Here is a 26006-nt window from a genome sequence, read left to right as displayed (position 1 = left end):
CGCTTGATAAATAAAAAGCGCCAAGCGCGCGTGTGAATAAATACACATGTATCCATTTGTGTCATTCAAACGCTTTTTAAACGCGTGTTGTAAAAGCGTTCCTACCTTCGAGCAACACCGGCTTCCGACACATCGGAAGGGAGGGGCCCAAGCGATATCTCACCGTACAAATCTTTCTGCCATTTTTCGCGGGGGGAAAGGTGCACACAGTCGCACTTCTCACACACTTACATACAAAATCCAATCTGTAATGACGACACAAATACATAGAAAATGACACACGTCAAAGACAAATCTTGCAAACCTCGATCTCTTTTTGTGTACGGACGAGTGACAAGTGTCACAACACGCACACTAACACATTTTCGTTGAAGTATGTTATTGTATTCTGAGAGATGAGAAGTCGGATTTGTCGCTCGACCGATCCGCAATTTGTACTGAGCGAGCAAAATCGATAAATCCAACAATTACATGAGACTAAAATATAATAATTGTGTTTGAATGTAATTAAACGTATGATATGTAAAAAAAATATAACATGTGAAATGTAACACTTTCTTTTTGTAAATTTGATGTCCCCGACCTCTTTTTATAACAAAAAACCGAGCAAACAGGCATTTTTGTGCAGCAGTGTTCACGCGCGCGTCTGGACTCGGTCTAGTGAAAAATCCAAGTGCAACTAGTTTTATTACCCGCGCTAGATTAGATTGACGCGCTAATCTTGTACCTCGGCAGAGGGGAAATAGTGCGAATGCCGCCTAGTGAGTATTATATTCTTTGATGCCGCCTCCCTTCCGTGTTGCTCGAAGGTTCCTACGTATGAGGCCTTATCGAGCTCCATGTGCAAGTAAACTTGGTCAAGCAAATCTTGTCAGTAGAAAAAGGCGCGAAATTCAAATTTTCTATGGGACGATAACCCTTCGCGCCTACATATTTTAAATTTGCCGCCTTTTTTTACTGACAGGATTTGCTACACCATCTATAATTCACGGACCTAGAGAGTAAACCGGATAGTGTACATTAGCCAAAAAGTGTGTCCACATGAGAAGTCAAGGTGGGCCGTTGCATCTCTTTCTAATTAGGGTGACCATAAGTCATATGTATGTGGGATATTAGGACAACATTGAATATATAGTTTGGCCAGGATCTTTTCTTATTCATGCATACTTAGTTATATCAGTTATAAAGAATCATACTGTCTTATCGCTGTACTAGTATTATGGCCAAAAAAGGGATGGATATAGTTTTTTTCTCTTCTGTACAACGCTTCACACAACCTTAGGTACTTAATTTAGTTGTTCTAAAACTGTTATTAATAGGCGTAGATGCTGGACCACGAACATGGTCGATCCTCAGGAAGGTGGTCCGCCGTAACGTCTGTCAAGAATACAGGTATGAGTGAGAGAGATAGATATGCTGACAGAACCAGAGGGTCTACCGCGAACCGCGTTCGACGTGTCGCCCCTCTGTCACACTTAAGTCCTACTTAAATGGTAGAATACAAAGGGTCGATGTGAATGGACAGCGATCACCTGGGTCATTGGTCTCTATGGGTGTACCACAGGGGTCAATATTGGGGCCTTTCCTGTTCCTTATCTACATAAATGACTTGCCATTCCTTGTTAAGACCCACCATGATATAGTATTGTTTGCAGACGACACCTCACTTATTTTCAAAGTCAAACGACAGCAACAAGCTTACAATGATGTAAACAATGCCATTTCAAAAGTAGTAAATTGGTTCAATGTTAATAATTTATTGTTAAATGAGAAAAAGACTAAATGTATTAAGTTTGTCACTAGTAGTAACGTAAGGCATGTGCAAACAAGTGTCATTGTGAAGGATGAGGAATTGGAATTAGTTGATAGTACAGTTTTTCTTGGTATAACTTTAGATTCTAAACTCCAGTGGGGTCCCCATATTGCTACTCTTTCGAATAGACTGAGCTCTGCAGCTTTTGCAGTGAGCAAAATCCGTCAGTTAACTGACGTGAAAACAGCTCGATTAGTATATTTTAGTTACTTCCATAGCATTATGGCATATGGTATTTTACTGTGGGGCGGTGCTTCAGAGATAAATACCATTTTTGTTCTGCAGAAGAGGGCTATTCGAGCAATATACAAAATGAACCATAGAGACTCACTTAGAGATAAATTTAAGGAAATTGACATAATGACAGTGCACTGTCAATACATTTATGAGAATATTCTGTATGTACATAAAAATATTGTAAATTTTAGGAAAAATTGTGAAATTCATAATATTAATACTAGAAATAAACATAAGCTCGCAGTGCCCTTCACTCGGCTCCATAAAATTAAAAAATCATTCATGGGTAATTGTGTAAGATTTTATAATAAACTTCCAAACCATATTACTGAATTATCTATTAATAAATTTAAGAATTATGTAAAGCGTAAACTTATTTATAAAGCTTATTATACCACACAAGACTACATGAATGATATTACAACGTGGGATTAATTGTTATTCGAAATGATTATTTATTTATTAGGTACATTTGATTTTTGATGAGGAAATGGATATTCCGATGTAATACTATCTACTTCTTTTGTTACTTATGCTTTTTTTTGACATTTAGATTTTATTCTAGAAATTCTAGACTAGTATTTTTTTATACAATCTTTTTAATGTTTGACGATTCTTTTGTGAAATTCTTAGTGTTAAATTTGATATGTATAATAATCCAATTTTATTATGGAATAATATTAACATCAATAAATTGCTCTGATAATTAGATTAAGATTAATTACGATTCATAAGAGCTTGTTGCTAGGCCTACATGAATAAAGTATATTTTTGATTTTGAATTTTTGATTTTTTGAAAGTGCTACAAAGAGGCAACAGGTCGAAAGCGGCTCGGGGTAGGCTTTCAGGACACCCCCAATGTCCTGAGAGCTTTTTACAGTCTTTGCCGCGTTAGGTCCCAGGCCCTTCATAGCAAGCACTAGCCGCCCTTTTCTCAGCACCCATCATATAGACTGCCGCTTAAAATATCTGGCCGCCCTAGGCCCGGGCCTACTCGGCCTTAGGGCAAATCCGCCACTGCCACAGGGTCGCGTGGGACCGCTACGCCCGTTTGCTATAGTTTTTAACTAGGACGCTTGTCACTGGAGCATAGACAGTTAGACACCGAAGTTTGCATCGTTTGACGAGCATCTTTCTCTGTCTCTGTAATTACTCATTTATAGGAGTAAAAGAGAAAGATGCCCGCAATTTGCGAACCTCGGTGTTCACGGTGGTAGGCCATCTGTGTGAAAAGAGAAGAGACGTGAAATGTAAAGAAACTAGTGATGTGCCGTTCCCAGTAAATTTTCCAAAGAGGGTAAATTCCCAGTAACATTTCTGGTATCGTCCGAAAAGTCAGTAAATTACCATAAAGTTCTATTTTCTTTTATTATCAATGTGTTTTTTTATTATTATAGATGGTCAAGCAAATCTTGTCAGTAGAAAAAGGCGCGAAATTCAAATTTTCTATGAGACGATATCCCTTCGCGCCTACATTTTTCAAATTTGCCGCCTTTTTCTACTGACAAGATCTGCTTGACCAAGTATATAACAATGTATAGCTGGTCAAGCAAATCTTGTCAGTAAAAAAAGGCGCGAAATTCTAATTTTCTAGGGACGATATCCCTTCGCGCCTACATTTTTCAAATTTGCCGCCTTTTTCTACTGACAAGATCTGCTTGACCAAGTATATAAATGTGTCTGTAATGTTTAACACCTTTAGATTTCAATTTTGGCAATTATTTATTCTGTATTGGCTCTCATTTCACTAATTTAAACATGCCGAAATAAATACATACCTATTCATATAAACTTACTTTCAAGTACGTAATAAGAATTGTGTAACACTGATTCTCATCGTGCCGACATCATGGTCACCCTAATGAGTTTGACAATGTTGACTTGTATTTTTATCGCAAAATGTAATAATTGTGGCTTCCTTGTGAAACAATATTCCACAATTAGAAATTCTTTCACTCCTACAACCTTTAACGCAACATTTATTCACCATTTTTAAGATTTTTTTCATTCACGTGTTTTGATAACATGTCATCACACGTTAGGGATACCAATTAATATTCAAAGTTACTACAATGTCTACCATATCAAAATTAATGTTTTTTTTGTTGTGCACATGCTTGGTTAAATCAGTTAATAATATTGACATCATAATTATTTACAAATTTCTTAAAAGATATCAGAACCTTACTCTAAATATAGCACTTAAATAATATAAGAAGGTGTTTCACTTTAGTAGTATATTGATATAAATACTACCACAATAGTATATTTTTAACATTGGCAGCATGTGCGAGTGAGACACCGCGACCCACCTTTGCTATCTCAAGTGGACCGTTTTCTCTAGTCTGGTAAAAACGTCTTTCTGGCTCGGTGATAAGGTTAAATTTAGTATGGCAAAAAAAGTGACAGTTCACTCCATCTTATAACTTCATGCTATAATTTGGATATTAATACTTTTTTTTAATCATTTATTTACATACAATATATATACAGTGGTACTACTAAACTAAATTAATAACTAGCTTAAATCTAAAATAGGCCCTTGAGGCATTGTACCAAGGATGCTGGCGGCATTTCCTCGCTGTATCGCAATGCTGATACGTTGTGCGAGGTAGCCGCCAGCTCTTCGGTCACCAGTTACGTCAACCAGACGCTTCGCGATTTCTGCGAACAACTTATGCGCGCTGGTACCCCATGGACCTAGAGTTTCAACTCCAAATGGTACTCTCTACCGAGGCTCTTATATTTGTTACGTTTTAGAATTTCGGCGCTTTCCGCCGCTCCGCCCGCTTTTACAGTAGTCCGTTGGAGGTGGTATTAATACTTGAATGTTGGCATTACTTTATTGGTTTTACTCAAGTTTGTACGGGTTTGTTTTATAGTCTGTGGCAAAATTAAATGCCAATCTCGACTCGACTGTCCGTGTCATAACAATCTTTGTGAAATATTTCAGAATTTTCAGAAATAGTAATTTTATTGATTCATGTATACGGTCGTGCTTCATTTACCAACAATCCTAAATCTCTAATCGCCGTAATCAAAATGATGCCCGGAAGGATTGGTAACTTGCCCTTAGCGGCTGAGAACCCTCTAGGATTGTCTTGGCACGATTCAACTTGGATACCGTCGCTGAACCCATCAAATATAATGGACTATTTTTCGGAAAGGTCTAACCCATTTTTCGATCGCACATGTAACAACGAAGTTGTTAAGATGCAACGGCTCAGCATGGACCAATTGCAGTAAGTGTTATTCACATATATTATATCTAACATAGGATTTGGCCACTGAGTATATTTTTTATTTCATAAAACTTTACCTTGCAGGTCTATGACTGGGTTGGAATACATGCTTCTACATGTTCAGGATCCAATTTTATATGTTATACGGAAACAACATAGACACAGTCCAAATCATGTCATACCTCTTGCTGATTACTATATAATTGCTGGCATTGTTTATCAGGCTCCTGACCTCGCCAGTGTACTTAATTCTAGACTGGTAAGATATCAAATACATAAAATATTCTCCTGGTTTATTTTTTGTTCTACTATTTTAATGTAAATATTATTATTTTTATGATAATCTGCTAGTTTATATTTAGAGGATCTCTGATAACATTGGTAATTCCGAAGTGACTACAGGAGAGAGTGAAGAAACCACAATACAGGCTTGAACTATTATATATTTAATATAATTTTGTTTTTGTACAGTTATCTGCTGTCCATCACCTGCAATGTTCCTTTGAAGAAACAATGTCTTACTCAAGATATCATCCCAGTAAAGGTTACTGGTGGGATTTTAAGGCAAATAAACCAGGTTTGTTGTAACAAATACTATTTCACAATAAAGGGCAATTTGGTCTTAGGGTTGAAGAGTCATTTTTTATCACATATTCTTTTCCAAGATATGTGGGTATGTATAAGTTATTGTACAAAATTTGTTTTTAGGTCTAAGCCCCTTCAATGCTGGTTCATCAGCACCAAAAGAAACGACAACTACTCCCAAAGAAGAGCCATCAACAGTGTTCCAACGGCAGCGAGTGGATATGCTATTAGCAGAGCTAGTGCGGCAGTTTCCACTACCTGTAGCTCAAGTGGCCCACAATCAGGTAACATTATCTAAAGCATTGTCCACCTTATTTTAAGAATTTAGAATGTGAATGAACCTTTTATTTAATGATTTAATCAAATATCAAATTTAAATAATGTAAATTGTCCAGGAGCCGGTTCCTGCCACTTCAAGGGATAATTCAATTTCAATTTCAAAGCCTTTTATTATCGAACATACAGTTAATAATATTTAATACAGTATTTGATTATTTATTTATGTGTTTGCAACAACCGTCGGCTCGACATGTCCTTTTGACACAAAGGCCTCCTCCATTGCCTTCCATGCCTCTCTGTCTCTGGCTAGCCGTGTCCATAGTGGACCAGCAGTTTTCTAGATCATCTGACCATCTTTTGTATTGTCTGCCTCTTTTCCTTTTTGTGTTGTAGCGTGGGGTCCACTCAGTCAGTATGTTTGACCACTTCTGCTTTTCCCTGAGCATGTGGCCCGCCCACTTCCATTTTAGAGTTTTTGATTTTAGAGTAACATCTTCTAATTTTGTGACCTCTCTTATTTCCGTCGCCCATTTTCTGTCTCTTTTTGTGTACCCTAACATGCTTCTCTCCATTCCCCTCTGGCACGTTATCAGTTTTTGTGCCATTTTTTCTGTTGCGGCCCAGGTTTGGCATCCATATGTTAGTATAGGCAATATACACATATTGAAACTTTTCTTTTTATGGCCCAAGTAAATGTATGATTTTACCCATTCAATGTCTTCCCCGTCCACTGTGACTCCACTTCCATTCTGTTGGTCATAATTTTAGTTTTGCTTTTATTTATTGTTAGGCCAACCTCTCTGCTCCTGCTTGTTAGGTCTTGCAGCATGTGTCTTAGGGACTCTGGATCGTTAGTCATGAGCACAATATCGTCCGCGAATCTCAAGTAACTTAGTTTCTTGCCGTTTACATTTATGCCTGAATCAGTCCAATCAAGTTTTTTAAATACTTCTTCCAGCACGCAAATGAAAATTTTTGGTGAAAGTGGATCGCCTTGTTGGACTCCTCGTTTGACAGGGAACTCTTCTCCTAGCGACTCAAGTTTGACTTGGGCGGAGCTGTTACTGTACACGTTCTTTATTAGTTGTATGTATTTTCTCTCAACACCCTGATTTGCTAGAGCTTGCCAGATGTGGTTGTGTTCCAGAGAGTCAAATGCTTTGTTTGAAGTCGACGAATGCCAGGTATAGGGCTTGTCCATACTCTTGGCACTTCTCGATGGTTTGTTTCAATGTGTGCATGTGGTCCACTGTTGAGAAGCCCGAACTAAATCCTGCCTGTTCAATAGGCTGCTGTTCCTCCAAGTTCTTTGTGATGCGGTTTAATATTATTTTTGCGAATATTTTATAAATGTTAGACATTAGACTGATAGGGCGGTAGTTGTTGATGTCATCTTGGTCTCCCTTTTTGTGAATTAGTGTTATGTTGCTTAGAATAGAATAGAATATTTTTTTATTCGTAAACACACAGACAACAGACATACATTGAAAAAACATAGTGAAAAATAAAATGTCACGAAATGGTCCCATCTCAGCATGTTGCTGGCGACTTCCAGCGCTGATCTTCCGATTAGACCATCAAGTGAGAAATAATCACGGAAGGTAACATTGTGGTCATCTCGAGTGTTGCCAGCAATTTAAATCGGCTTACCCCATTACTACCATTACGTTCCATTCTAAGCAAACAAAATTAAAAAACAAGGATGGAAGCCCAGTTTGAACTCTATTTCGAGAAAATGCAAAAAGAGATGCACGCTCACACTGAAGTTATAACCACGAGAATAACGGAAACTATCGACACTAAATTAAAGCCGTTAATAGAAGAGAATGATAAATTAAAGAAAAAAGTAGATCTGTTAGAAAAGAAAGTGGAATTCATGGAGAAAGAGAAGAAAAGTAACAATATAATAATACACGGGCTATGCGAAAGCGAAAAATCTACAACTGAGCTAATAAATCATGTACAAGAAAAGTTCCTGACAGAGTTAAATATATCATTAGAAGCTCTTGACATCAACAAAATCTATCGCATCGGTAAAAATAAGAAAGACGATAAACCAAGGCCAACACTCCTATCTTTTGTGAGTGGATGGAAAAAGACAGAAATAATGAGGAATAAGAATAAATCTAAAGAACTAAAGCTCACGGAAGATTATTCCAAAGACATTTTAGAAAGAAGGAAGGCATTAATGCCACAACTAATGGAAGAGAGGAATAAAGGAAATGTTGCGTACATTAAATATGATAAATTGATAGTGAAAGAAGCTACTAACACAAAAGAAAACAGGAAGAGGGAACTATCAATTTCCCCATCAAATAATTCGCAGCCAAAAAAACAGCAAACCGCTACCCCACCAATTAATAAGAAAACAAACGCATTCGACCTGATGAGAGCTAGATCTAGCTCAAATTCCAGTGAATATGTGAGGCAGCGGTCATCAAATGAGCCGGACAATTCATCATAGCAACTACCACCAACAACCAAAACATCAGGTCCCAACCCGGCTGGTCCCCGTGGGACGTCAGACCACCACCCTCCAACCAAGGAAACAAACTTAACAACAACAATTCCAAATAGTAAACAATCATCACCAACTGCAACCCATCCAAAAAATCTAACACCAAAGAAGAAAGAAACCCTACATATATGCACACTAAACACCCGAACGTTAAGGACTGAAGAAAGTTTACAGGAACTTGAATATGCTCTCACAAATATAAGGTGGGACATACTAGGCATCAGTGAGATGAGAAGAGACGGCGAAGGAATCGACGAACGCAGCAACTACGTAATGTATCACAAAGGGACGGCCGGCTACCATGGAGTAGGATTCCTAGTAAAATCAAAGCATAAAAACAAGATCCTGGACTTCATAGGAATATCAAACCGTCTTGCAATACTCCGTATGAAAATACCTGGTAACAGAAAAGAGCTGACAATAATCCAGGTGTACGCTCCTACACAGCAAGCCAGCAAGGATGAAATTAATTTTTTTTACAACACCCTAACAGAAGAAGTAAAAAAATACTCTCGCAACAACCTGGTGGTCATGGGAGATTTCAATGCTCAGGTCGGTCCTAGACAAGAAGGAGAAGAGTCAATTATGGGAAACTTTGGTTATGGCAAAAGAAGTATCAATGGCCACAAATTGATTGGCTTCCTACATGAAAACAATTTAATATTAATGAACTCCATTTTCAAGAAAAAACAAAAAAGCAAGTGGACTTGGATTTCCCCAGATGGCAGAACTAAAAATGAAATTGATTTTATTTTAGCAAACAATGCCAAACAGTTTAGCGACACAAGCATAATTCAAAATCTCAACTTCAACACTAACCACCGCATGGTACGCAGCTGTATGAACTATTGCCCACCCAAAAGCTCAAGAAAAATGTTTAACAACAAAACAACATTTATAAATAAGAACCTGACTGAACTGGGACAAATCAACCTTAAACCTTTAACTGAAATCGTAGAATCTACCAGGCCACTAGCAGAAAAGTATAGAGAAGTAGAAAAAAATCTGACACAATTAACAAATATGAATACAAAAAAGACTAAAACACACGAATTAAGTGAGACTACAATTAAACTCATGGAAGAAAGAAAAGCGATCATCTCAGAAAATAATAATAAAGACAGGAAGAAGATATCTAATCTTAGCAAAACAATAAGAAATAACATGAGGAATGACAGGAAGTTAAAAAGACTACGAACTATAGAGGAGCATATAATAAGAACAGGCGGTACTAAGAAAGCGCTAAAAGAGTTAAGGGAAAAAGGAAAGGAATGGATTCCCAAACTGAAAAAGGCAGAGACAAACCTCACTAACCGAACAGAAATCCAGAAAGTAGCAACTGAGTACTATCAAGCCCTATACAGCAAAGAAAGTTCAAGCCCAGATCAAGAAAACGTTGAACCACCGACCGGAGCCTTTCCACTGCATGAAAGCGATGTGGTACCACCTATACTTGTACAAGAGGTCAAAAAGGCAATAAACTCTCAGAAGCTAGATAAATCCCCTGGACCAGATAAAATACCCAATGCACTTATGAGAGGAACAGTTGAAGAACTTAGCCGAATCCTAACAGTGGTATTTAACGAAATTCTAAGAACAGGGATAATCCCAAACCAATGGGGAGAATCAGACATCATCTTGATCCACAAAAAAGGTGCGAAAGACAATATCAGCAACTACCGGCCAATAAGCCTCATGTCAAACATATACAAAGTTTTTGCTAAGGTGTTACTAGAAAGAATATCAAGAACACTAGACGAATGCCAACCAATCGAACAGGCTGGATTTAGGAAAGACTATAGTACAATTGATCATATCCATACAGTAAAACAAGTAATTTAGAAGTATAAAGAGTTCCGAAAGCCTTTGTTCATAGCATTTATCGACTACTCGAAAGCGTTCGATAGCCTTAACCACACCTGTATATGGACAAGCCTGAAACAACAAGGAGTACACGAAGTATACGTAGAAATTATCCGAAGGATATATACAACCAGCAAAAGCAGAATTAGACTAGAATCAACTGGCAAAAACTTCCCTATACAAAGAGGTGTCAGGCAAGGTGACCCACTATCACCAAAGTTATTCTCCGCTGTCTTGGAACAAATTTTCAGGAAATTCGAATGGGAACACCTTGGACTCAACATAAATGGCACACGCCTAAACCACCTCAGGTTTGCCGACGACATAGTCTTGTTTGAGGAAAACCCAAAAGAACTAGAATGCATGCTATTGGATCTAGCAAAACAGAGTGAGGCAGTGGGACTGGAGCTTAACTCAGACAAGACTAAATTGATGACAAATTCTAGGAGACAAGAAATTGCAGTTAATGGATTCAGTCTGGACTATGTTGAAGAATATGTATATCTAGGTCAAATAATATCATTCAAGAACCAAATGGATAAAGAAATTGAAAAAAGAATAGCATCCGGCTGGAGCAAATATTGGTCACTCAAAGAAATCATGAAAAGCAACCTTGGTATACGGATAAAAAGCAAAACTTTTAACACATGTGTGCTTCCATGTCTAACCTATGGCTGCGAAACTTGGTCTCTTACTAAAAAACAACGAGATAAACTTGCAAAGTGCCAGAGAGCTATGGAGAGGAGCATGCTCGGTGTAAAATTACAGGATAGAAACCGCAGCTCTGACATAAGAACCAGAACAAAAGTGACAGACATCCTCACCCACATAGACAGGCAAAAATGGAGGTGGGCAGGCCACACTATAAGATGCAAAACAGAGAAGTGGAGCCAAAGAATTCTCATGTGGCACCCTACAGATGGATCAAGATCGCAAGGCCCTCAATTAACACGATGGGAAGACGAAATTATACTCACAGTGGGACCACTCTGGACAAGGGTGGCAAGAGAGAGGAAATACTGGAAGGAGTTGGAGGAGGCCTTTGCCGACAGGCACACTGAACCAAGAGACTTCATATAAACATTCAAAACTAAAAACCAACAATCATGTTCAGAATAAAGGGCTATATAAATAAATAAAATAAAAAACATTGTGGTCCATTGTATTGGAATTTCCTCTGCCTTCATAGTCATATTAAAGAGTGCCGTTAGTCTTTGTAGGATGTCAGCTAACCTTGACTTTATTAATTCGTTGGTAATACCATCAGGTCCCGGGGCTTTATCGTTCTTTTGTGTTCTAACTGCAAGTTCAACTTCTGTTTCTAGTATGGGCGGGATGTCTTCATCGTTAATATCTTCGCATATGGTTTCTGTTTCTTGGATGTTTTCACTTGAGTACAGGTCCTTATAAAAGTTAGTGGCAGTGTTGAGAATAGATGTCCTTTTTGTTGTTTGTTTCTTATCTTTATTCTTGATTCTCGGTATCCAGGATTTAGATTCCTGCAGGTCTTTCAAAGCTTTCCTTATTCCTCCTGCCCTAGCTATATGGTAATTTATGCTGTCCATTTTCCGTTTTTCCTGATCTTTTCTTATACTGTTGCTGATTTCCTTGCTTAGTTTGGTAATGGCTTTGGAGATGGTCAGGTCTTTTTTCTTTTTAAATAATTCTTTTCTTTCTGCTATTAGTGTTTTCGTTTTTGAGCTCTATATGTCTTTCCTTTCTTTTTTTGTTGTTGTGGTGTTAAACATTTTACTGGTTTCTCTATCGTAGGTATTTTGAAAGTCACTGGGATCACTTGTGTTTATGTTTCTTGTGTGCTGGAGCCTGTGTCGGTGAGAATTGAAATGAATTCTTGTCTTGTTCCTTGCTTTTGGGTATAGTGTAGCTCTGACCATTCTGTGATTAGTGTAGAAGTTAAATTGGTTTATGACTCCAACATTCATAAAGACTTTTCGTTGATATATAATAGATGGATAATATTATTATACACATAACTTTTATTTTTACTTTTATTTCAGACTAATGGAGTAAAAACTGAAAATACAAATGACAAAGACAAGCCATCAGAAACAAACAATGTCAATAACATCACTATAAAGCAGGAGCCTGTTGACCCTAGTGGGTCCGACATGACCAATGGGGCCATCCAAGGACATGTGGACATCAAACAGGAAATCAAACAAGAGAACATGAAACCTCCTCCAGAGAAGAAGCCCAGAGTGTGATCATGCTCTTGGAGCACTGAACTAGTTAATAAACTGAATCAGAAATATGTTCAAGTGCTATATATTTAAAGACCAACAATGTAACATAGGATAATTAATTTAAGATTGTAAATGAAATTAGCATTTTGATTTATGTTACTTTACTTGATTGTTTATTACTTAAATAGAGATCATTCTTTTCTTTTTGTGCATTGTATAAATTGACAATGTTCTCCTGAGCTCCTGACCCAGTTATACACATTTGACAATTTATCCGTCTTGGATCTTGCAAATTCATAACAGGTGGTTCATTTTGGTATTGTGCTCTGAAAGCAAAGTATCAAGTTAGTTAAACCATTTCAACTTTACATACTTAAATGAAGTATTATTTGATTACTAACAGGGTTTCGTTGAATCCTAACTCCATGCCAAAGTTGAAACCTTGTTCATAGCCAATGTTAAAACTGGTTTGAAATGCAGCATTCTGTCCATCAGCTGCACCATCCATGTATCCATGCTGAAAGTATGAAAAACGTATATGTTATTTGTATAAATAATATGGCAAATCTGATATACACATTTAGTAATCCTATCAAAAGAAATACAGACTTTGTTAATTGGTTCTAGAGCCCTGGCTCTTGTTTTTGCTGATATATTCGCACTCTCGTCAGTCATCATCTTCGTACTTCGAGTATTTTACTATTTTAGTTTTGTATTGTATGCGTTAAAGGACAAAATAAATCATTAATTTATTTTGTATTCACAACACATTCACAAAATAGTTACAAAATAATTCCTACATGACATGAGTGTAATGTATTTTTTTAAAGGTTCTTTCGAACAAGAAGTGAAGTGAGTGTGAAGTTTTTATACTAGTCTTGAACAGCTTCATGCTCTACCGGTTAATTTTTAATAGAAAAATACGACTCGCCTTTTTGGGGGGAGTAGCCATAATTTCGTAATCGGATGAATTTGGAGCTTTTTCGTTAACATTATTTTTAAGTCCTTTAGCTATCGGTATCGCGCATTCGGCGCATTACTATATATTCCCAAACATTCGTATTGCATCTCCTTCCATAATATGATAAACGATGGTAAACAGAAACAGGCACAACTGTTATGCGGGAATTATATTTGTTAGACTGGTATTACTAATTTGACAGCTGTCAGATCCGTGTTATGTTTTGACTTTGCTCGGTGCTCGCTATTTATTTATGAAATCGTTATTATTCCTCTTAGAAAATTACGAATAATAGTCGTGTATTGGTCCACATTTATTTGCCTTGAGAAATTTCAGTATGAAACCTATGAAAGTGGAATTATACAACGCTATTGTAGCAGACTTTAATAGGCTCCCATCGTATGGGCGTAAAGCTGAGAATGAATTAAAGAAAAAGTACAAAAAGTTAGTATCCTTTGCTTTATTTTTGCGTGTATAAGAATGATCGAACTATTAGCTTCTAGACAATAAATCTGTTTATTTTGAGCCAAGCTCTCGTTAAATATATTTTATTCTAACTGCTGGTCTCTGAGAAAAAAGTTTGTTTGCGTTTATGAATATGGATTTGAGATTAACGTGATGGTAATATTTTCAGTTTACCACCAGCTACACTGGGCAGCATTATATCACTGCTGGTGCAGAGATCAATGAAACAGAGCTATAGAAAGTCTCCATCAATATCCAGTAGATATTATGAACTGTATGAAGGACTAATGAGAGACAAGTCTGCAGAAGATGGTGTTCTTTTACAGTAAGTATTTTAGTTTAGTGTGTTTGTTATAAAATATTCGTTACATGAAATTAGAATAGAGAAGAGAAATAACTTAAGAAAACATTTTAAATGGTATTTTATTGTTCTGCAGAACTCGACTTTTTCAAAGACTAGTCATTTGTTTATTCAGTTTATTTATTGGCAACCAAAGACTTGTCAGTTTTCTTGCACTTGCCAAAGGGGCCAAATTTTAGTTTTATTTACCTAGTAATAACTTTTTAAGTTTTAATATAGTTTCATTATATTGATGAGTTAGGTTTTTTAATGTTCCATGTATTGTAGACTATGTTTTTATTTTTATTATGTCTTGAATATTATGTTTATTTTCAAATTATATTAAACTTGTTTTAGTAGAAACATCTGCAAATAATGCTAATTTCAAATTTATTCTAATATAATGCCTTAATGTTTAGTTTGTTGTACTTTTTTTATTTTTAGGCTTTCGGACAACCAAGGAATAAGCCCAGCCCTGTTTGCAAGATCTCTCTTGCAGAATGTTTACTCGGACTCGTCCATGGTCAAGAAGTGCTTCAAAGATACCACATTGATTGAAGACAAGGAACTTGCCTATCAAGTCTTTCTGGTAAATTGTATTGTCTTCGTTATCCATGTCATTGCAAATTTTACTTTACTATTTAATATAATAATTAAAATTTTTAAATTTGATTTACTTTTTATTACTATTATACTATTAAATTTAATATAATTAAAACTAACAAACAGTAATATTTTGATATAAAACTTATAAAAAATATAAAACAAAACCTAATTTAAAACTAAAAATCTAAAGATGGCCCCTGAGGCATATTACCGAAGAATAGATGCTGGCAGTATTTCCTCTAGTAGTAATGTATTGTATTTACAGGGCACCATGAATGATAACCAGTATGGCCCATATGCAGATATAATAAAACAGTAAGTTATGTTTCATAAAAATCATAAAATTACCTTTAGTAAGCTTTTTGAACAACTTGGGGGGTTTGTGCCAAATTTCAGGTCAATTTTAATAATAATATTAAAACTTTCTAAAATAGTGTAGGTACATAACATTTCTACAAGCATACTTATACAAAATTTCTTAATGTTTAAATTCACTTTTTTATATTTTCAGGTCAATTGGATTAGAATATGAGTTACGACTAGAAAAAGAGTTAAGATTGATGAATATAACATTCTCTGATGAAAATGTATTGAGGTCTCGGGGTTATGATAAGACCCCTGATTTCAAACTTGATGTACCCATAGCAGTAGATGGCTTTATTGTTCATTGGGTAGAAAGTAAAGCATTATTTGGTGATGAAGAAAACCATTCTGGGTATTTAAAGGATCAATTAATGGCTTATTGGAACAGGTTTGGTCCAGGATTAGTAATCTATTGGTTTGGGTATCTAGAAACACTGGACTCCACCCCAGAAGTAAATAAGATGTTTATATTAAGAACTAATTTTCCCAAAAAAGAAAGTATTACTCAGTACAAGATGGACTTTGATGTGTAGTAATTTTACGAAATTGTATATTTAGCTATATTGCAATAAAATAAAATTTTAATGAGGAAATAAACTATATCATAATGACATTAGCTTGTTATTAATATTTTTAACTTAAATAAGTTTAGAGTTTGGTTTAGTTAGAGCGATATTATTGCGGATCAGCACCTCTAGCGCAACTGGCCGCGACAGGCGCGAGAAGAGACAGATCGGCGCGACTTGGCGGCTTGTCGCGTGTTGGCAGCACAACTCACGCGCGAGAGCCGCGACAAACTCGCGATCAGGTGTCACTGTCAGAAAATGACAACGATCGCGACTTTGAACTAAAATCCGTAGCACAACTGCACCTCTAGCACAACTGGCCGCGACAGGCGCGAGAAGAGACAGATCGGCGCGACTTGGCGGCTTGTCGCGTGTTGGCAGCACAACTCACGCGCGAGTGCCGCGACAATCTCGCGATCAGGTGTCACTGTCAGAAAATGACAACGATCGCGACTTTGAACTAAAATCCGTAGCACAACTGCCTATTTTGAGACAAAATATTCTCTCGGCTTTATGTCAATCCGCGAGTTGAAGTCTACGCGACTTTATAACGCGACTCGCTCTCGCGGGTGGTTTGCTTGTACTTTTTTAACTGAACTCATGATAATTATAACTTAAAAACAAGTTTCATATATTATGTAATAATATAATTTGTATAATTACTTATTGCCCTAAGGGATAAGGAAGTATGGAACAATCACTAAATGCGCTTTACGCACTCTTATATCGATTATGCACGGTGATACCAACAAGTACCACAACACACCCATCATGTTTACAACTTTAATTTCAAACAGCTAGCTTGTAGGTACTCAATTAAGTAAATAGGTACATATGTAGGATTGTTTAAATTTCAATTCAGGTTCGTAAGTTTGTAAAAGTATAATCCTAAGACTTCCTTACACAAAACTTTCATCAACCTAACAACTAACAACGGAGCCCGCTTGCTTGTACATAAACGAAGCCGATGAGGTGGGTAGGTACAAATGTTCAAAACAAACTATCCAACTTATTAAGTAATTTAGTATAAGTAGTTAATTTATTATTCTCTTTATTTATTTCTCATCTTAAGTTAGGTTATTTTATAATATGAATATAAAAGTAAAATATAAAAACACTTACAAAACAATAAAAATTAATATAAACACATTATAAAAAACCTAACCTAGGGTGCCGCCAGCAGCGGGGCAAGGCCCAAGCTACCGGTGGTCAGGGCTGCAGAGAGAGGAACCGGCGGACTATCCGCGCCGTGTCCAATATCACCGCCTTCTGCATCTGACCCTTGATCCAACCACCTAGCGAGAGTCTCTCAAGGTGTTGGTCGAGACTCTTCGCTATTAGACCGTTTACTGAAACGACTATCGGGACAATGATCGTCGAATCAACATCCCACATGGCGGTTATTTCGTGAGCCAAGTCTAGGTACTTACTGGACTTGTCCTTCTCGGCCTTCACGAGATTCTCATCATGGGGGATGGTGATGTCAACGAGCACGGCCCGACGTTGCGATCGATCTATTATCACAATATCAGGCTTATTGGCTACAATAGTCCTGTCAGTGATGATAGATCGATCCCAATAGAGCGTGGCACGACCATTCTCGAGAACAGGCGCAGGTAAGTACTTGTAGTACGGTACTTCGCGGTCCACAAGGTCATATAGAAGAGCAAGTTGCTGGTGAATAATCCTGGCTACGAGATTATGTCTGTGCAAGTACTCGCCGTTAGCAAGATGAGAGCAACCGGAAATGATATGCCTGAGTGACTCTCCGGGACGGCGGCATGCCCGACAGATGTCGACCGTACCGTCCTTCAGGATATATTTCCGATAGTTGTTCGTCATCATCACTTCGTCCGCAATTGCACAGGCAAAACCCTCGGTTTCTCCGAAGAGGTCCCCGAATCGTAACCAGTTCACCGACGCGAGCAGGTCCACATCGGGTCCCGTGAGGGCCTTGTAGAACCGCCCGTGTAGCACCTTACTCTCCCATGCCGCCCTGCGATCCGCAGTACTTAGTACCACAGGTTTGCGCCAGTTCTCGTTTGCCAAGGAAAGCGGCGTGAGGTTCCTATCTACTGCCACCACATCACGATGCATCCCACACTCGTTGTTAAGGAAATAGTTCCTGAGATTGTACACCTCGTGGTTGTGGAGATCCTTGGCGTTTAGGAAGCCTCGGCCTCCACACTTCCGTGGGATGTACAATCTCATAACTGACGAGCGTGGGTGTAGCATGCGATGTGCGGTGAGCAGTGATCGGACCCTCCGATCCAGGGCGTCCAGCTCGGTCTGAGTCCACCTTAGTATGCCAAAGGAGTATGTGAGTAGGGGCATTACCCAGGCGTTGAAGGCGCGCACTTTGTTGCCTCCTGACAAAAGACTGTTAAGGACTTTTGTGAGCCGACTGAAAAAGCGCTCCTTCACCGACCGTCTAATACCCTCGTCCTCAATACCCAACGACTGTGACATACCAAGGTATTTATAGGTTTCTGATTCAGAGATAGATCTGAAAGACATTGTCTCAGAAAGTTGTAAATTTGTTGAATTTACAACCCTCCCCCGCTGTACATGCATAACCGCACATTTATCGACACCAAACTCCATGTGGATGGCACTACTGAAGACTTCGGTGGTTTTCAGTAGCTCCAACAAGTCTTGGCTATTTGGTGCAAATAATTTGAGGTCATCCATGTACAGAAGGTGAGAAATGACTTCACCCTCTCTCCGAAGCCGACAACCTAGTCCCAAATCCTTCAGCAGGGTGCTGAGGGGATTCAAAGCTAGGCAGAACCACAGGGGACTCAGACTGTCGCCCTGAAAGATTCCTCGCTCAATCCTTATAAAATCCTGCGGGCCAGGCCAGTTAATTTATTATTATTAAGTAAGCCTTAGTAGTAGTATTTAGGATCACGGTTAGATGTCTAATTTCAACAATCTCTTACTATTTAGGTACCGTTTGGAACCTTCCTCGACTTCAACAAAACATACCTACATGTGGCCTGTGCCCGCTGCATCGTACTGTAACAGAATGATGTAATACGTGGCTGTAACAGGATCATGTCCGGCTCAAAATCATGCTTTGTATGAAATATTATCAGTCATCACCCACTAAACCATTCCGTCCCCTGCCAACACCATACCGTGACGTGACTGGGCTGTAACCGCGAAAATCGAAGTTCGCAAATTGCGGGCATTTTTCTCTGTCACTCTTATTACGCCTTCATTGGAGTAAAAGAGAAAGATCCCCGCAATTTGCGAATATCGGTTTTCGCGGTAGCCCCTCTGGACCGACCCGACCAACAATATTTTGAAGGAATCGTTACGCTCATGTCATAGTCTGCGTAGCATAGGTACGGTTATCATATGGTCTACTCTACCATATTGAAACTCCTCTAGATCATACCCGCGTTCTAGATGTTTCACTTCATGTTTGACAGGGTCTGATACGATCATGCTATGATACGTTGCTGTCAGCATTAAGTATGAAGTGGGCCTTGGGGAGCTAATCATGGCTTCTAGGAGTTGTAGGTACCTACCTACTTTATTTTTGTTTCATTTCAGGTAAAAAATACAGGAGTGAAAAAAAAAACAATATTTAAATTAATAATATATTGCTTTGCCTTATATATTCTTGCAATATTCGACTTCTTATTATTAAACCTAATATATTATTAATATCTAGAACCACAATAGAGAAATTGTAAGAATCTTCTTTATTACCCTTGAAAAGTATTTTCTCTCTTCCTTTTTCTTCGACATGCGGCGTAGGACAATTAACACATTCAATACCACTAAGTGCTACGGGTTACGCTCGTAGCGCGTAGCCACGGTTTCGTCGTATGTAGCGCGTAGTCGCTACGAACAGTGTACCCGACAGTCGGGTTCTTGGTGTTGAATGTGTTAAATATCACCCTGGAAAGAAAATTGGTTTGTAAACAAAAAAATAAAATATGGTCGTGGCTTCATCAAGGACTATGAAATAATCTTTTCATATCAATTTGTCAAATCATAAACAGTTACACAGTACACATACACACAAATGCCATCCATTATTGGCACAATATTTGCTTATGAAAGCAGAAAAATATAAATGATCGTATTCGATTCATAATTGTTACATATTTGCCGTAACTTATTTTTAAAATGTGTTTTTCAATTAAAAGACACATCAAGATTGTTTACCTATTTCTAATGCTAAAAAAAACGAACTATAGATAGGTACGCCATAACCATTATGGTTATTATAATAGTTCACTTCCTCGGTGGTGTTCTTAAAGCTAAAGCGCTTCTCACATCTTAGTGACTTTAGAAACGGGGACAGCTCCGCGTTTGAAACCTAAAAGCTTGCCTAGTGTTTATTTTCCTGACTCTCCACTTCGGGGCCCGTTGGCAAATTCCTGTTAACAATATTTTCCTTTGGGTGCTAGGATATCAATCGTGTCTAGGATAATACAGAGTGGCTACCGCGAAAACCGAAATTCGCAAATTGCGGGGATCTTACTCTTTTACTCCAATGAAGGCGTAATTAGAGTGACAGAGAAAAATGCCCGCAATTGACGATTTTCGGTATTGGCGGTAGCCCTACTGGACTTATTCTGAAAAAAAAAAAACACAATTTACAACAGGAATATGAGAACTAAAACCATTAATAGCAATTCCATTAATTATAGTTATTTACAAAAATATTTTATTTAAAAGGTTTATTAAACAGAAATTAAAAAACAATATATATTTTAAGGAATATTATCAAAATTTAGTATATAAGGCTCTATTACTAACATTTTTTTCTCGTAATTAAATGTTGACAAAATTTGAAAGTTCCTTGACTTTGACAGGAAAAACTTAACCATCGACAATAAACTAGATTTTTTACCACCAAAGAACGAATGAAATAGCGCAACCCTGGACGGCTACCGTGAAAATCGAAAATCGTCAATTGCGGGCATTTTTCTCTGTCACTCTAATTTGTTAGAATGGTCAAAAGAGGTTTGGCGCCAGAGTACTGGCCGCATTTTGTATTCTGTAATTTCATATTAAATCGTATTTGAAAATACTATTCTATCAAGTGTCATGCTGCGTAACTGTCTGTGTTTTTTGTTCTTTGTTGATGTTTTAATTTTTGCTTAATAAATTAAATCCTAATTTATTATTTAATATCTATTTTATTCACAAGGGACTCTGCGTTACAAGTAGTGATAATATATATTAATAATATCAGGTTAAGGGCCGTCGCGCAACTATAACTGCGTTATGCCCATAGTGTGAATAATTTAGAAGATAGTGTTAGCAAAATGAGTGAAAATGCAACTTCGAGTAGTAGCAACAGTGGAAATGCAACTTCGAGTAGTAGCATCAGTGGTTTGCCATCTATAGAAAAACTGGATGGTAATTCCAATTACGCAACATGGAAGTTTATGATGGAACTGTATTTGGTCCACGAGGATTTGTGGGAATACACGAGTGCTACTCCTGCAGCCACCGACGTTTCAGGTACGAAACGGGACCAAAGAGCGCGTGCAAAGATTTGTCTTATGGTCCGACCCCATTGTCTAGTGCATGTCCGTAAAGCAAAGTCTGCTAAGGAAGCTTGGGAAGCATTAAAGAATGCATTTGAAGACAAAGGTCTGAACAATCGCTGCCGCCTATTGTCAAAGCTAGTGAGCTTGAGGCTGGAACAATTCTCGTCGGTTCGAGTTTATGTGACATCTGTCATGGCGACGTCACAAGAGCTGTTAGATTTAGGGAAGGAGATTGATGATGAGCTACTAGCAGCTTTACTTCTTCAAGGCCTTACCCCAGAGTTTCAACCGATGAGGTTGGCCATAGAGAACAGCAACATTAGTTTAACTACCGATTATGTGAAAACCAAGCTATTTCAAATGGAAGATACCTTCGCAGCAGGCTCCAGCGAGAAGCAACCAACATCTGCGCTGCTAACAAAGAAGCATAAGAGCAAGAGTGCACCTAAATGGAAGACCAAAGGAAAGGTCAAATGCTTCATTTGTGAAGGACCTCATAAGGCACAGGAATGTCCAGAGAATCCGAAAACGAGGAAGGAGGCACTGCAAGCCTATGCGTTTGGTACAGCGATGAATCCACACGCAGATGACTGGATCATAGACTCGGGAGCGTCTTCAAATATGACTCATCGGAAATCTTGGTTCAAAAACTTAAAAGACTCTAAGAAACCCTTGAGAGTGACATGTGCAAATGGTAATGAGGTACTTGGCGAAAGTGAAGGTACGGTAGTTTGTGAATCTATAGATTTGACTATAAGCAATGTAACTTATGTCCCTGAATTAGCCTCTAATTTATTGAGTGTGAATGCTATCGCGAAAAAGGGACACGTGGTGGTATTTACTGAAAAAGGGTGTGACATCTTTAAGAGTGATGAATGCGAGATTAGAGGTAAGGCTGTAGTGAAAGGTGTGGAAGAACGAGGCATTTATAAAATAAAGTGCTGTTCACAGGGTTCTGCGCTTTCATCTGCAACTGCAAGTGACCAGCTGATGCAGTGGCATCGGAGGATGGGGCATCTTGGTATGAAAAACCTCAAATTACTCAGAGATAAGATGGCAACAGGGGTAAGTTTTCCTAACACTTTATCTAAACTTGAGTGTATACCCTGCATCATGGGAAAACAGACAAAACAACCCTTTATAAAAAAAAATAAAGCGCCGCGAAGCACTGAGGTGCTAGGTCTGGTACATTCAGACGTCTGCGGACCTATGGAGGTTCCTTCAGTCAGTAAGGCCCGATATTTTTTAACGTTTATTGATGATTTCACTCGAAAAACTTTTGTATATTTTCTAAAACAAAAAAGTGAAGTGTTTGAAAAATTTATGGAGTTTAAAGAGTTTGCTGAGAATCAAAGTGGGAAGAAACTGAAGATCCTTCGCACAGATAACGGCACAGAGTTTGTCAATAAACAGATGGACAACTACTTGAAAAAGTTCGGGATACAGCATCAACTGACAGTTGACTACACGCCAGAACAAAATGGCGTCGCCGAGCGCGCAAACAGGACGATATGCGAAAAAGCAAGAAGCATGCTGCATGACTCCGGTTTGGCTAAACGTTTTTGGGCAGAAGCAGTCCGTCATGCCGTTTTCTTAAAAAACAGGTCACCAACGCTAGCGGTGAAGAATATGACACCTGAAGAAAAGTGGTCACGGCGGAAATGTGACCTCAGCAATGTGAAAATCTTCGGATGTAAAGCATTTATGCATATCCCTAAACAAAAAAGGAGAAAGTGGGATCCCAAAAGTAAAGCACTGATCTATATAGGCTTCTGTGACAACTCCAAAGCTTATAGATTAGTGAACCCCACTACAGGCGAACTGCATAAGGCAAGAGATGTGATATTCTTCGAAAATGAAATACATCATCAGCGTTCGGAAACAGATAAGCATCCGGAGGAGATACTTAATATGTCTGAAGAAAGTGTCAAGGCGACACCCCATCAGAACATCGTTGAACCTGAGAAAAGGCTAGAAACGTCACATGAGTGTGATAAAATAGAAATTCCCCTTGGAGTGGAAAATGAGGTTCCTAGAGTTCAAGGCGGTACACCTAGAGAGGATGTCGAAATTCCTAGAGTGGAGGACGTCATTCCTAGAGAGGAAAGACCGGAAAGTGGTATCAACAGTCCTAGAGTCGAACATGAGCCAAACATAGAATCTGATCTGGCTGAGTCGGACTGTGGATCATTTTTAAGTATCGATGAAGAACCTCAGGAGGAACAGGAACGGAGGTACCCCCTTCGAACAAGGAAACCAACTGAGTTTCCGGATCATGTACTGTATCAAGCCATAGAATCGGAACAGGAACCCAGAACGATTCGGGAAGCACTGTCAAGAGATGACAGCAAAGAGTGGAAAGTCGCCATTCAGGAGGAGTTGAATGCGATAAAGAAAAATAAGACATGGGTCTTAGTCAAACGACCAGAGCGATGCAACGTCGTTGATTCAAAATGGATCTTTAAAATCAAAGACGAGGGGGAGGGAAGAAAAAGGTACAAGGCTCGGCTCGTGGCTCGTGGTTTCAGCCAGAGATATGGCATTGATTATGACGAAACCTTCTCCCCGGTCGTTAGACACAGCTCGCTAAGGACGCTTCTGGCATTGGCAGCTGATTATCGCCTTCACATAGACCAGATGGATGTCAAAACGGCATTCCTAAATGGAGACTTATCTGAAACCGTGTATATGAAGCAACCAGAAGGTTTTGAAGAAGGGAGTTCGGACTACGTATGCTTACTCAAACGTTCCCTGTACGGGTTAAAACAAGCCCCTAGAGCATGGAACACGAAACTGAACAATGAGTTGCTACAATTAGGTTTTACGCGGTCTAAGAACGAACCATGCGTTTATATAAAATCTAGTAAAACAAAAAGATTACTATACTCGCAGTGTATGTGGATGACATTCTTATCTTGTGGAATGATAAAAAGGAGCTGAACTCTGTCAAAACCGATCTCATGAAAAAGTTTGAGATGAAGGATCTTGGTCGTGCGAAATTTATCTTGGGAATTCGGTTTACCCAAACTGATACTTCGATCAAAATCGACCAAGAGAGTTATGTGGATAAAATATTGAAAACCTTTGGTATGGTTGACTGCAAGATCGCATCAACGCCTGCAGTGCCTGGACAAAAGCTTGAGAAGCCAGGAGAAACACACAAAACTGATGAGGGCATACCATATCAGAATCTCATAGGGTCACTTATGTATCTGGCGGTCTGCACGAGGCCGGACATAGCACATACTGTGACTTATCTAAGCCAATTTAACACGTGCTATACTGACGAGCACTGGATCGCAGCGAAGCGAGTGCTTAGATACCTAAAGGGTACAAAGAGTCAAGGACTCAAGTACAAAAAGTCGGACAAGATGAAAGGCCTAGTCGGTTATGCGGATGCTAGCCATGCTACATCCTACGACAGGAAATCGTTTACTGGTTTGGTCTTCCTATGGAAAGGAGGAGCTGTTTGCTGGGAGAGCAAAAAACAGAAAACGATTGCCCTTTCAACTGCGGAAGCCGAGTATGTTGCCATCTCAGAAGCAGCCAGAGAGGCAATATTTATAAAACGATTTGTTGCTGAGATCACTGGAGAACGAGAAAAGCAGTTAACTATCTTCAGTGATAGCCAGTCAGCAGTTGCCATCGCGCAGAATCCTGTGCACCATCAACGCACAAAGCACATTGATGTGCGCCACCACTATGTGAGAGAAGCGGTTGAGAATGGGCATATCCAGTTAGTGTACTTGGAGACAGAACGAATGGTGGCGGACGTACTTACGAAAGCCTTATTGAAGGGTAAGTTTGTGTTGTGTGCAAGAGGCATGGGTCTAGACCTCTAGAGGTATGAAATTAAGGAGGAGTGTTAGAATGGTCAAAAGAGGTTTGGCGCCAGAGTACTGGCCGCATTTTGTATTCTGTAATTTCATATTAAATCGTATTTGAAAATACTATTCTATCAAGTGTCATGCTGCGTAACTGTCTGTGTTTTTTGTTCTTTGTTGATGTTTTAATTTTTGCTTAATAAATTAAATCCTAATTTATTATTTAATATCTATTTTATTCACAAGGGACTCTGCGTTACAAGTAGTGATAATATTATGTGTAATAATATCATAATTACGCCTTCATTGGAGTAAAAGAGAAAGATCCCCGCAATTTGCGAATTTCTGTTTTCGCGGTAGCCCCTCTGTTTCCGATTCAGTGTTGTCACATGTAAATAGCATTTATGTTTAGACTTTGATTCTATCGGGGAACACTGATGAGTCGCGCCGCGACCAAGGGCCCAACGTTTTCTGTTCTCTTTCACGGCGCAGCAACTAGTATCATTTCTCTCTCCTCGCTCTTTTAAAAATGCCGTTTGTCAAAAAAGGACAACCATACTGTTGACAAGGTGGACTTCAAATCAAGTGTTGCCTTTCTTGATGCGCCCAGGCTGTGTATGT

General features: G+C 38.6%; 3 protein-coding genes across 3 annotated transcripts; all 3 read left to right on the top strand.

Annotated features, from left to right (window-relative positions):
• The first annotated feature begins 5013 nt into the window (after nt 1-5013).
• LOC134799504 (mediator of RNA polymerase II transcription subunit 6) lies at nt 5014-12945 on the top strand. The gene is made up of 5 exons (XM_063771917.1): nt 5014-5292; nt 5377-5551; nt 5764-5869; nt 6001-6161; nt 12556-12945. Exons 1-5 carry the CDS (start codon nt 5093-5095, stop codon nt 12760-12762), a joined length of 849 nt encoding a protein of 282 aa, XP_063627987.1. The 5' UTR covers nt 5014-5092; the 3' UTR covers nt 12763-12945.
• LOC134799503 (uncharacterized) lies at nt 7844-9922 on the top strand. The gene has a single exon (XM_063771916.1). The coding sequence runs from the start codon at nt 7859-7861 to the stop codon at nt 8618-8620; it is 762 nt and encodes a 253-aa protein (XP_063627986.1). The 5' UTR covers nt 7844-7858; the 3' UTR covers nt 8621-9922.
• A 977-nt stretch (nt 12946-13922) lies between the features above and the next one.
• On the top strand, nt 13923-16093 carry LOC134799228 (CDAN1-interacting nuclease 1). Its single transcript, XM_063771612.1, has 5 exons — nt 13923-14146; nt 14337-14492; nt 14952-15096; nt 15379-15428; nt 15625-16093. The coding sequence occupies exons 1-5, from the start codon at nt 14040-14042 to the stop codon at nt 16007-16009; spliced, it is 843 nt and encodes a 280-aa protein (XP_063627682.1). The 5' UTR covers nt 13923-14039; the 3' UTR covers nt 16010-16093.
• Nucleotides 16094-26006: the final 9913 nt, after the last annotated feature.

Source organism: Cydia splendana, chromosome 18, assembly GCF_910591565.1.
Source record: "Cydia splendana chromosome 18, ilCydSple1.2, whole genome shotgun sequence".
In the NCBI taxonomy this organism is placed as follows: Eukaryota; Metazoa; Arthropoda; class Insecta; order Lepidoptera; family Tortricidae; genus Cydia; species Cydia splendana.
Note: the sequence above shows the minus strand (reverse complement) of the source record. Positions and strands in the feature narration are given on the sequence as shown.